At 37.2% G+C, this 13,996-nt stretch overlaps 1 protein-coding gene across 1 annotated transcript; it reads left to right on the top strand.

Annotated features, from left to right (window-relative positions):
* Positions 1-8,916: 8,916 nt before the first annotated feature.
* On the top strand, positions 8,917-10,050 carry LOC114755759 (uncharacterized). Its single transcript, XM_028944655.1, has 4 exons — positions 8,917-9,090; positions 9,170-9,430; positions 9,507-9,784; positions 9,861-10,050. Exons 1-4 carry the CDS (start codon positions 8,917-8,919, stop codon positions 10,048-10,050), a joined length of 903 nt encoding a protein of 300 aa, XP_028800488.1.
* The last annotated feature ends 3,946 nt before the right edge of the window (positions 10,051-13,996 follow it).

Below are 13,996 nucleotides of genomic sequence, written 5' to 3'. Positions count from 1 at the left end.
ACGGTCATTTCTGAAAAGATCAGTTAAGAAAGGGCAGTATTGGAAATAATGTCCAAATTTCCTGAAAAATTCCCAGAAAATTATGAAAAATAGAAAGGAGGGTACAGAATAATGTTTGAGGCTTAGAAGATGAATATGAGATTAAAAATAATTTGTCAGGAAATTATATGTAATTATTGGAATTTTTGGCTAATTAAGGAAAATTAGCCAATTTCCATTATTTAAAATATATAGAGGCCTCAAAAATTCAAGGAAAAATATGGATAAATTATGTGACATATTATCCTAATTTATAAAATTATTTCCCACCTTTGGATGTACAAAGGTTAGCTTAAAGGATATTTATTACCGAATTATTATCGATAGAATAGTGATTTTTGACAGAATAAAATTTAGAAAATTATAGAGGGAGATAGAACTTGAGAAAAATCATGGATTACCCTTGGAATGAGGGGAATTTAATGAGGTGTTGAAATCGGAATTTTGTGACAGTAAATTGGACAGGATTGTTGGAAAATCGGGCCGGAAATACACAAATAACCAGTGGATTGCACTGATTATTGGATGAGTCATATTTTTCCCAATATTAAGAGCAATAATTCGGCCAAAATTAGAAGGAGAGGACAAAGTTGGAATTTTCCACATTGTTCAAGGGCATAAAGGGAAATAAGAGACAAAATAATAAAATAATATTTATTTTCCACATGAAAATCACATGGTGATTAGGTGTCCCTACATGTGTCACTTTCTTATGGTGAGTGCCCTAAGATTTGTCCACGTGTAAAGTAGAAAAAAATGAACGGCCGAGATCGCATCTTTTTCCCGAAGGGCATTTTCGGCATTTTGAAATATCAAGGCCTATAAATACCCCCCCTTTCATGAAGAATTCGGCCAAGAGGTGTTTGTTGGGAGAGAATTTTGTGTTCTTGAGTTCTAGGAGAGAGAAAGGAAGAAAGAAGAGAGAGAAAGAGAGACAGCAAGCTTAATCACCTCTAATCGCCGATTAAGCGCTAATTAAGGTATGTTTATCTCCCTAAGTGTTAATTATTTTTAGTTGATTATTTATTTGAGGAAGATTAGGATTAATTACCTTGATTAATTATGGTTTAGTGATAGCTAAGATTAATTATGTTATTTGATTAAGGATTGGTAAGTGATTAAGGTTAGCTACCCTAATTAATTAGTGATTAGTTATGATAATTGAAGGATGATTAATTATGGGTAATCATGTTGATTAAGTATTGATTAAAGCTTAATCATATTGATTAGAGAATGATTAATGATTAATCATATTGATTAGAAAATGATTAATCATGTTAATTAAGGAATGAATAATGGTTAATCATATTGATTAGAGAATGATTAATGATTAATCATATTGATTAGAAAATGATTAATCATGTTAATTAAGGAATGAATAATGGTTAATCATGTTGATTAGAGAATGATTAATGGTTAATCCAAAAAGGATTAGTGATTTAATCTTAAAGGATTATGACTATGTGACTTGAGGACCTTAATTAAGTATTGGATTAAGGACTAAGGGTTAGTGATTAACCAAGGAAGCATGATTAATCATGGGTTAAGGAAGAATTCCAAGACCTTAATTGAGGATTAAGGCTTGGTCAAACCAAGGTCAAAGGTTTAGGAAAGGTATACAGAAATTATAAATTGAAAGATACAAGGGTAGCATTATATTGAGAAAGAATGGTATACTGGATATGGAATTTACCATACCCTTACTGTATGGTTGATAGGCAACTCTCCTGGAAACCTAGGAGGATCTCCAGCAAGGGATCAAGGAGGAAACGTTAAGCAAGGAATTGAGGTAGCGTGAACTGCAATTATTTTGTTGATCTGTATTTGATGTTTCTGCTATGTGTGTTTATGTGCCATGAGAATGTTTATGTATAGATGATGTGAACTCCTTGCAATGTATGCCTTGGCTCTTGCATGATTGAGTTTTGACCAGAATGATTATATGCTCCATGATATGATGACATGGATACAGAATGATTATAGCATGGCATAAAGACTAGAAATGTTATCTTATTGCATGTAGCATGACATCTTATGCATGTTGACTTGATGGTTGTATGTTCAATGCTACTGGGATTTCTATGAAATCTCATTCCTCCTATAACATGATATCCTAGGTGCCACTACTTCTAAGGAGAAAGGAAAGGAAATAGTCATGGCTTGAAGAAGTTATGAATTATGTAATGTATTATACGGTTTTGAACCTTTCCCTTTCAAGCCATGTAAGCATACTATGATCATAAATACATGATATGATACCTTTTTGGAATGTATATTAATGATAGAATAGCTTTACATATGATTATGGTATGATTATAGTGAAAAACGAAATGCTGTTAGAATTAGTGAAAAAGGGGATAAAAATGGTCTAGATTTGACCAAACTTTGACCAATGAAGACCCTGGTCAAATGGTTGACTTTTTCCCTGAAATTTGGAATGCAAGTAGATCTTATTTTTCCCTTTAAAATGAGTGGTAAAGCGTCACAGTCGGAGCTCTGTGTAAGAAGTTATGCCTTTCCGAAGTTAGGCAAAAATCCTGGAAAATAGAAAAATGACCAAATGAACAGTACTTTTCGAAATTGAAAACGAATGCGTTTCTGATTAAAGCGGAACCTGAGGTCATTTTTCCTTGATAGATGATGTTGAGAGCTTCGAGTGAGACTTGGAACGACCTCGTTTCGATTTTTCTAGAATTAGTTATGATTTCTCAAAATTATGCCAAGTTTAAGGTTACGGTGAATAGTAATGCGGGAAAAGAAATTTTCAAATTCAGGTTTTTCAACCCGGTAACCTTAGTTTGCGCTTCCGAGTGTCTTAACTTGGCACAATATAAGGTCGTAAACGTAAGGTGTTACATAATCCATTTGCACTTTGTTCCTACTGTAACCATAAGGGTCATATAACCTCTTCTTGTCATCACAAAAAGAAAGGAACCTATGGAACATTAAAATAGGTGCCCAAAGGTACATATATACCACAGACAAACCAAACTAACCAGCACTACTACAAATTGGGGAATACTTGACGCTAAATATTTGACAGTTATCACAAAAACCGTCAAATATAATCCCCCCGGAAGAAAACTTGACGGTTTCTTTAGAAACCATCAATTTTAGTAGAACAATACTTGACGGTTTCTTTGAAACCGTCAAGTATTCCAAAAATACTTGACGGTTATTTTATAACCGTCAAGTATATTACAGGTAAACTTGACGGTTTAATGAGAAACCGTCAAGTTTAGTAATACTTGACGGTTTTGATTTAAAACCGTCAAATATTCTTTGAGTATACTTGACGGTTATTAATAGAAACCGTCAAGTATTGTGCTTAAAAACCCGTCCCTTTCCCCTGTTCAGTCTCTTCAGTTCAAAATTTCTAGTGCCCCCTCCGCTTCGGACTCTCCAAGTCGTCGTACCCACCTCTTTTTCGACCGTTCCCTTTTGCTTTTTTTGCTCGTCCTTGCTCGTCCTCCCTCATCGTCCCTCTCGGTGTCCTCCATTATCGGTGCGGCATCCTCCTGCTTCGTCATTGTCATGCATTCTCCCGATTGTGCCCCCTTCCGCTTCGGACTCTCCAAGCCGCCGTACCCACCTCTTTTTCGGCCGTTCCCTTTTGCTTTTGTTGCTCGTCCTTGCTCGTCCTCCATCATCGTCCCTCTCGGTGTCCTCCATTATCGTTGCGGCATCCTCCTGCTTCGTCATTGTCGTGCATTCTCCAGATTGTCATTTTGGCTTCAGGTTGGTAATCCTTCACTCGCTCCCCTTATTTCCTTTAGTTCTTCCTTTGAGAAATGATTGTAGTGGAAAGGGAATGATAGGATAATGCTAGGACCGTTCACCATGCACACACGGAAAATGGGTTTGCTATTTGGCCGAATGGGTTTTTTTTCTGTTCTTGATTCTAAATGGGTGTTTCGCATTTTGATCAGTTTAGGTTTAGGGTGTTTTAGTTTTTTGTTTTCGCCATAAAGTCTGGGGAATGCAATGCTAATGTTTCAATTTTTGTTTTTGTAATTGAAATTGACTATGTGCTGGTTTGGTTTTCTGCCATAAAGCCTGGGGAATTCTAAGTTATAAGCCGTTATGCTGCCGAATTTTTTTCAAATGGAATAGCACATTAGTAGTAGTAGAATATTTTTCAAACTGAAGTGAAAGTAAATTTTTGTTGAATTACTAGTTGCTAACAACTACTAGTTGTTAGCAAGTAGAATTAAAGAGGGATAAATGTGATCAATAGTGGCTCATGTGTTGACTTTCTATTTTTGTTTAATTCTCATAATATCTTTGAGTCACTGATCACATTTTCCTCTAAATGATTCATCTTAGTCGGGGACCATGGGCAAAGAATGGATGTCCGCCAATCGTCTATCAAAAGAATATTGGGATGGGGTAGAAGATTTTATTAAGTTTGCGATTGAGCACGCCGATGATCGCAACAGGATTATTTGCCCCTGTCTTAAGTGTTGCCTTTTGAAGTGGGTTTCGCCATCCGATTGTGAGAGCCACTTAATTATCAATGGAATTGATCAAAGTTACAAGTGTTGGACAAAGCACGGAGAGACAAGAGATGTGAGTAATAGTAGTCGAGGGCATAGTGAAAGCTGTGGATCATCTAATCTTGACATGAGTACATGTGAAGCTGATCGTCTTGAGGAGATGACAGATGCGATTGAACGGGAACTTGACGATTGTCCTGAAATGTTTGATAGATTGAAGTGTGATGCTGAGACACCTCTATATGAAGGTTGTACTGATTTCACAAAATTGTCTGCAGTGTTGAAACTGTATAATTTGAAAGCAAGAAATGGGTGGAGCGACACAGGCTTCACAGAACTGCTGTTGCTTGTTAAACAAATGCTACCGAAAGAAAATGAGCTTCCAAGTAAAACGTATGATGCAAAGCAAGTGTTGCGCTCTGTCGGCCTCAGCTATGAGAAGATACATGCTTGCCCCAATGATTGCATTTTGTTTAGGAAGGAGTATAAGTCACTAACTGAGTGTCCTAAGTGTAATGCATCACGCTACCAAGAGAATGGGAAGAGCCCGAAGAAGGCATTATGGTATTTTCCCATAGTGCCAAGATTCAGACGCTTGTATAGTAATGTAGAAGATGCGAAAAATTTAAGGTGGCATGCAGATGAAAGGGTTAAAGATGGCATGCTTCGCCATCCTGCTGATTCTCCAGAATGGAAGAAGTTTGATATTGAGTATCCTGAATTCGGGGAAGAAGATAGAAATCTACGCCTTGCATTAGCCACCGACGGGATGAACCCTTATGGGATGCAAAGCAGCACCCATAGCACATGGCCAGTGATTTTGTTTATATATAACCTTCCTCCATGGCTATGCATGAAACGCAAGTATTCAATGATGTCTATGATAATCTCTGGGCCAAAGCAACCGGGAAATGACATATATATATCTAGCTCCATTAATTGAAGACTTGAAAGTATTGTGGGAGAATGGAGTTGATGTATATGATGCATATAAGGAAGAAAAATTCAAGTTGAGAGCTATGTTATTTGGCACAATTAACGACTTTCCTGCGTATGGTAATCTCTCAGGGTATAGCATTAAAGGACAACTTGGTTGTCCCATTTGTGAAGAGAGCACAGATTCCATAAGGTTGAAGCATGGAATGAAAAATTCATATATGGGACATCGTAGATGGTTGCATCGTGATCATCCTTACCGGCGATTCAAAAAATATTTTAATGGGAATTCAGAAGAAGGTAAGGCACCAACACCGTTGATTGGGGAGGATGTATTTCAAAAGGTGAAAGATATAGATTGTGAATTTGGAAAACCTTTCGCGAAGCATGTTGGGACAAGTGGGTGGAAGAAGAGGTCTATTTTCTTTATACTGCCGTATTGGATAACCCTGAATGTGAGACATTTTCTTGATGCTATGCATATTGAGAAAAACGTATGTGAAAGTCTGTTTGGCACATTACTCCATATTCCCGGGAAGACTAAAGATGGCATAAATGCCAGGCTAGACATGGTTGAAATGGGGATAAGGGAGGAATTGGCACCAGAGGATAAGGGAACTCGTACATTTCTTCGTCCGGCAGCTCACACCCTTTCTAGAAAAGAGAAAAGTAGTTTTTGTGAGTTTCTTGCTTCAGTAAAAGTGCCGGAAGGTTACTCTTCTAACATTAGTAACCTTGTGTCAATGAAGGATATGAAGTTAAAAGGTTTAAAATCTCATGACTGTCATGTCTTAATGGAAAACTTTATTCAGTGGCAATACGGGCTATTTTACCTGATAAGGTACGAGTTACGATCACAAAGTTATGTTTCTTCTTTAAGTCTCTTTGCAGCAAAGTGATTAATCCTAGTAAATTGCCAAGATTGCAAACCCGAATCATAGTTACGTTATGTGAACTTGAAATGTATTTTCCTCCGGCCTTTTTTGACATCATGGTCCATTTAACCATCCACTTAGTTAGAGAGGTCCAACTGTGTGGCCCAGTGTATTTAAGATGGATGTGCCCAGTTGAGCGTTACATGAAAATATTGAAAAGGTATGTGAAAAATCGAAGTCGGCCAGAGGGTTGTATTGTAGAACGATATATTTGTGAAGAGGCTACTGAATTTTGTACCCATTACTTAAAAAATGCAAGTGATATTGGGGTTCCAATGTCTCGTCATGAGGGAAGGACAGATGGAGAAGGGATTATGGGAAAGAAAGTCGTAACTATTTCAAACCAACAGTGGGAGCAGGCACATCTATATGTATTGCACAACTCTGAAGAGATTGAGGACTATGTGCATGAGCATATTGATGAGCTAAAGAGGGATAATCCCAATAAACTTGAAAGTTGGTATACCAAAACACACAATAAACAATTTACAGCATGGTTGAGAGAGCATGCATGGCAAGTATAATAATGATCCTAATTCTGTTTCGAAGAAATTAAAGTTGTTGGCAGATGGACCGAGCAAACATGTGATTTCTTTCACAAGCTACCTTATGAATGGGTTCACTTTCTATACTAAACAACAAGATGATCGGAGTAAACAGCAAAATAGTGGCGTAACTCTTGTAGCTAGTACCATGCATATATCGAGTGCCAAAGATAAAAATCCTATCTATGCACGTATGTCATACTTTGGAGTGATTGAGGATATTTGGGAGTTGGATTACATTGAATTCAGAGTTTCGGTATTTGGTTGCAAATAGGTGGATAATAATAATGCATTAAGGATTGATGACTTAGGGTTTATACAATTGAATTTGAATAAAGAAGGATACAAGGAAGAGCCATTCATTTTGGCTTCTCAGGCTACGCAAGTGTTTTATGTCCCTGACCTGGCTACTAAAGGATGGTCTATTGTTTTGTTGACTAATAAAATGGATATTGAAGAGACGGGGTATGAAGACAATGCAATTGAAGATGATCCATTTCAAGGGGCCTCACTTGATTCTCATTTAAATGAAGATCAATCCATGTATGTCAGGCATGATCACAACGACGGATATGGATTTCAAAGAGGGGGAAAGTGTTTCGTAAGAAGATCAAAACAATTCAAACCAAGAAGAACATGCAAAAACGTAAGAGTAGAAAAAGAAAAAGATCTTCTTAAACATGCATGTAAATTCTCTCATTATTTTCTTTGATTCTTTTATTTGTTTTAATTTTGTTCAAATAAATTTCATCATTAATGACTTTATTTTCATTTAATGGATTCAGATTCATTTTGTTTACTTCAATTTCATTGCAGATGGCAGACGATAGCGGATCTAGCACTGATAACCCATCTCAGCCGAGAGATGCCTCTGAGCAGGAGAGACAGTTACAAGAGGAGGCAGCACGCATACAGAGGGGCCTTTGTGTCATGCAAGAGGTCGTGAAAGCTTGAACAGAAGGAAAGAAATTTGTCGTACAGTGGAATAAGAAAGGACAAGCTGTACGGTCAAATAAATTTATCAGCTATATTGGGGCAGTGGCACGAAGCACCGTGCCCATTACAGCGCAGTACTGGAGGAGGGTTGATCGTTCAGTGCGAGACACTGTTTGGACAGATGTATCGGTAATATATTATAACAACTCAAATTTCATTTTCTTACAAGCTGCATGACACTAATGTGTTGTTTTATATGTTTTGCAGTCTGCATTTGATATAGATGAGAGCAGGAAGAGGTTTGTGGAGGGGAAGGCTGGGAGGGCACTGCGCTCTTTCTGATATTTTGTCACACACAAGTACTTGAAGGATCCTTCCACAGCCGATGAGTCCCAGGTTCCTAGCTTGATACGGGACTTGGTCAAACCAGAGGATTGGGCTGTTTTTGTGACGTCACGTCGTGATAGGCAATTTCAAGTAATAATCCTGGCTCTGTTTGATATTAAATAGTCTATTTTATTTAATCTATATATTGTTTAATTGTGAATCTACTTTGTTTTTACAGGAATTAAGTTCCCAAAATAAGGAAAGAGTAAAGAAGAATGAGTATCCCTACCGAAAGGGCCGCTTGGGTTATGCGGGCCTTGAGCAAGAGGTGACTTAGAAGGAGGGATCAGATGTCACTGTATTACGTCAGATGCTGTGGGCACTGGCCAGGCAAAATAAAGATGGCCAAATTGATAATCCTCGTATTAAGGAGGTCGTGGACAGGATGGTGAGTATTATTCTAAATTAAATAATCTTCACGTTATTGTCAAATATCTTTAAGTATGAATAACTATATCAATGTTTGTTGCACAGGAGAGTTTGTCCCAGGAAGTTTCGCAGGGGGCATATTCTGCAGATGACCAGGATATATTGAGGAGGGCATTGGGGACTCCTGACCATCCTGGTCTTCTTAGGGGCGTCGGTTATGGAGTCACCAAGAGAGATTACTTTGGGTACCGACAAAGACCCTCTTCATCGTGCATGCCTTCGTCTGCTGAGTTCATGGAGCTGAAGGAAGAAACACGCTGGTTAAAGGAGCAAGTTAAAGTGCAAGCACTCCTAATCGAGCAGTTGATCAAGAATCAAGCACCACAGCTGGCTCCGAATCTCAGCCTAAGTGGCAAAAACAACTGCACATTCCCCTTGCTACCTGAGGTATAATACTTGTGTTTATATAATTACATTCAATAATTTATATATCTAGCTAACTTGTCTCTCATGTTAAACAAATCAGGGTGAAGCGGACGTTCAGTGTGTGGCGGATAGCCCTAAACATCACACTGTTGCAACGGGCCGCATGTTCAATTTACCGGGGGAGAGTATAATTCATAATGTTCCTCTCCCTGCTGATCATGTGAGGGTGCAGTTGAACACTGCTATTGATGCGAATTATGCCCTCCCGATACCCACCCCAAATGCAGAGACAGTGGCTCAAGCAGTGGGTAGCTTTGTCGCTTGGCCTGGCCGTCTTCTTACATTAGGACATCCTTCAAAGGTATATATGTATAGGTCTACAAATTCAGCTGATTTAAAATAAACTCTATTTTAATTACTAATAGTCTGTTTGTCAGTCTAAGGGGAAGAAGAACCTATTGGGTGATCACTCATTATCATCACCACAGAAGCAGCCCTCTGAGCCCGTTCAAGTGGTATCATCAAGATTCCGAATATGTCTTGAGGAATATGCAATTGGGGCCAGATTAGAACATGGCGAGGATTTCATGATTCCCCTAGAGTTTGAGCCAGAGGTATACGGTCGACCCTCGTCAGATTATGTCACAAATGAAGTATTGAAAGAGATTCTGACGCATGGAATGGCCAGCACAAATGCCTGTAACTTTTATATCAGGTATTTGTTAAAACCTTAACTAAATACTTAAGTACTTGAACATTTATTTTATTGATATCTTCGTTTGTTGATTTAGATATCTTTTCAAGAACTTCATAGCCCCTGGTGCCCTTGATGACAAGTTCAAGATTATCAGCCCCTACACTTTTGCTGGCCACGGACCTAATATGAAGAAAGACTTATCCAGAGACTTGTTGGATATCTTCATTTCTAGGGCAACACTGGGGGCTCAGACTTTGTTTTTGGTGCCTTATTGTCAAGGGTAAACTTTCCTAAATTCTTTCATTTTCAAAATAATTTGTAATAGTTCTAATTGTCTTTCTTATACTTAGGGGACACTGGATGCTGATTGTGGTCAATCCCACAAAGCCGAGGATTTGGTATCTTGATTCTCTTCATGGGGATCCAACCAGTCGACCATTTATGGTTTCATTGTTCAACAAGTAATATTTATCTCTATTATTTAAATTTAATTTAATTTCTTGCTTCAATCAAATTTTTGACAATCATTAATATTCAATTTTATTGTCTTCTTAGGGCTTTGTGGCTATACCGCACAAATCAGGCCTTACCCTGCCCCCCGGTAAAAAATGGCCAATTTGACGATACCTTCCCGTGGAAGAAAGTAAAGGTATTCACTACCATTATTTACTATTATACTAAATATGGTTTATTTATATGATTGACTAATATTATTTCCTTTTCCATTCTTTACAGTGCCCACGTCAGCCCAACAAGAGCTCCCATTGTGGATATTGCGTGATGAAATTTATGAAGGAGATAATTCTGCACAATGCTGACACAATTCCCACGCAGGTAATATGCATTTGTTAAGGTTCAATTTATATATTTAAGAATTATTGTACTTACTGTAGCTTTACATTTCTATCTAACTTAAGTCATAATTTGTGGTTGCATACAGTACTTTGCCGACACATATTGCACAGTGTATTCATCTGCTCAGATGGAAGAAATCGTTGAGGAGTTGGCGATGGCCTTATTCCGTCAGTGGGCACAACATAGATAGGGAAGTGTACATTAAGACAGTGTATGTACGTACAGCTAGCTTTAGTTTCAATATAATTTTGGTTTTGGTTCATTTTTGGCTGTTGGTTAGTTTTAGGCATTGTACAACTTTGGCAATTGGCTAATTTTGGAATTGGTTCACCTTTTGTACTTGCCAAAATTTTAATATATCACAGTTGGTTTTCATTGGTTCATGTATATATATGATAATGTAAATTATTTTCGGTTCATTAAGATATATGTATATGGCTGAATTGGTTTGAATGCTGGCCTGCATGATTCTGTTGAATGAGCCTTTGTTATCGATTTCAAAATTGCAGGGGGCTACTGGCAAAAGAGAACGAATTTTTTTTAAAAAAAACCAATAATACTTGACGGTTATTAGTTAAAACCGTCAAGTATTAAATAATACTTGATGGTTTTTCAAAAATAACCGTCAAGTATGTTTCATAATGCTTGACGGTCACTTTTGAAACCGTCAAGTATTACAGAATACTTGACGGTTTTTGGAACCATCAAGTATAATCTCAAAATAATTGGCGGTTTTTCTTTAGTAACCGTCAAGTATGATTAAAATATTTGACGGTTAATAACGTCAAATATTTGCTGTTGAAATATATGACGCCAGTATAGTTGACGGTTTTTAACTGTCAAATATGATCCAAAATAACCGTCGAGTATTTTTCATTTTGTAGTAGTGCAGAAAGGACCCAAGAAGGTATGGATACCTAAAACGTGATTTTTCTGATGTAGGTATGTTTTAAAGCATCCAGAACAAACAAATAGTACATCGACAGTAGATACTCCAAACACATGATGGGTGACAATGACAAATTCTCAACACTCAAACCAAAGAAGGTGGTAAAGTAAGCTTTAGTGGAAGTCAATCCAGAAGAATAGCAGGAATCAGAGAAGTCAGAAGTGACAAGAATGAAAGTTAAAGATGTGTACTACGTTAAAGGTTTATGTCACAACCTGCTTAGTGTCAACCAGAGTACCAACAAGAATAACTGGGTGATCTTCGATTCAGAAGAATGCTTGATCACTATCAAAGGTGACCTGCCACTCAAGAAAGAAGAACTGAATGTCTTACTCATGTAAACATGAATCAACTTTCTGAAAACTGCTTTGTTAGTAAAAATGAAGAAAGTTGGCTTTGGCATAAATGTCTTACTCATGTAAACATGAATCAACTTTCAAAATTAATTAAAAGGGATTTAGTTATTGGTTTACCTAAAATTCAATTTGAACATGATATTATCTATGATGCTTGTCAGAAGGGTAAACAAACAAAGTCCTCTTTTAAATCAAAGAAGACTGTCTCAACTAAGAGACTACTCCAAATGCTTTATATGGATTTACTTAGACTCTGTTTCTTTCCTCTAAAGATGAAACTTTTAGTGTATTCATTGTTTTTGCTAAAAAGGTCCAAAATGAGAAAAGTATATCTATTATGTCAATCAGAACTGATCATAGAGGAGAATTCAAGAACAATGAATTTGTTGATTAAACATGGGATTGACCATAACTTTTTAGCACCAAGAACACCTCAACAAAAATAGAGTCATGGAAAGAAAGAATAGAGTGCTCACGGAGATGGCCAGAGCAATGTTAAACGAAAAGGGAATATCTCAAGTATTTTGGACAGAAGCGATAAATACGGCATGTTACATCTCCAACAGAGCATACATTAGAACGCTACCTAGGAAAACACTATACGAGTTGTACAAAGGCAGGAAACCGAAGCTGGCTGATAGGTCTCATATTTTATATATAATTTCTTGTCCAAACTTATGCTTTTATGGTGTGTAATTGTGTAAATTGGGTTAAGATAGAGGTTATTGTGCATTAAGGGTAAAGAGTCAAATGTGTGCTTTTATGTGATAATTCTTGAGTTCTATTCGGTCATTGACTCTTATGTATCCCACATACTCTGGAATAGATGACTATGAGCTTAATGTGAATATTGTAGGTGATTAGAGGATTGAAGGAACATTAAAAGAAGGTTTTGCCTACATTCGCCGCGACCAAATTGTTATTCACTGCGACGAATGTTCATCATGAAGGAAACACTGTCACTTATTCATACGGTGTCATTTTGAGTTAGTTGTAACATCCAAACTTTTTAGCCTAGAAGTTCTAGAGATAGCCTAAATTAAATAGGCTACTAGACCCCTGTGAGAAGAAGTCCCAAAGATGATAAAGGAAGTTAAAGCAGTTTCATGGACTAAACTGCAAAGTAAAAGTTTTCAAGGGCTCGAGTATAATCAAGGTTAAAGGCCCCAGTAAAGTCTCGAAGGCCCAAAAAGAGAAAAGAGGTTAGATACAGGCCAAGGGGTAAGTTATAAACCTTAAAGAGAGGACTGTATAAAGTTAAGTCCAAGCAGGCACTAAACCATAAAGTCAAAAAGTTATGACCAACAGGGGTAAAAATAGAAGAGTATACAGAGAATTCCAAGAAAATCTTAGAAAAAAATGGAAAATAATATTCTAAGGCTCTTCTGTGAAGAGAAAAGACAAAAATACCCCTGAGGCAGCTTCAATGGAATTTATGAGGTTACTACTCGTAAAAAGTATACCATTTGAGGTAATTATTTAAAATAGCAAGAGACCTAAAAAATGTATACAAAAATGAGGTTAAATGGTTGAAAGGTTGTACTAATTTATAAAATTAGTCCCATAACCAAAAGGCCAGTAGAGTGGCTTTAATAAATTAAAGAGCTGGTTTTACCGATAAAAGGGCATTTTGGTAAATGAATTTTTATGCAAGGTTTAAAGGAAGTGTTATGGCCTAAGAAAATTCATACATACTCTCTAGAATTAAAGGGAATTTATGGAGTGGACAGAAGAATTTTCTGAGCTCCGAAAGGCCATAAAGAAAGCCGGAGAAACGTGGGCCAAGTAAATTCGGAGGAATTAAGTTTGATCCAACGGCTAGGATCTAATCTCCTATCTCCTCCACCACTTTTATGACACTTGGCATCTTCTAGAAGGATGAGATAAGCATGATGCAAGAGGATGATGCAATGATGATATAAAAGTCAACTTGAAGTTTCAAAATTGCCCTTACCCTTTCTATTATCCACCAAGGGTATTTTGGTCCATTCAAGCCAAATTTTTGGCTATAAATAGGTACTCCCTCCCCTTCATTTTCAGACAAGCAAGCATCTATAGGGGAAACTCTGC

The sequence above is a fragment of the Neltuma alba genome, unplaced genomic scaffold, assembly GCF_004799145.2.
Source record: "Neltuma alba isolate B1F8T4 unplaced genomic scaffold, ASM479914v2 tig00000195_pilon, whole genome shotgun sequence".
Lineage (NCBI taxonomy): Eukaryota > Viridiplantae > Streptophyta > Magnoliopsida > Fabales > Fabaceae > Neltuma > Neltuma alba.
Note: the sequence above shows the minus strand (reverse complement) of the source record. Positions and strands in the feature narration are given on the sequence as shown.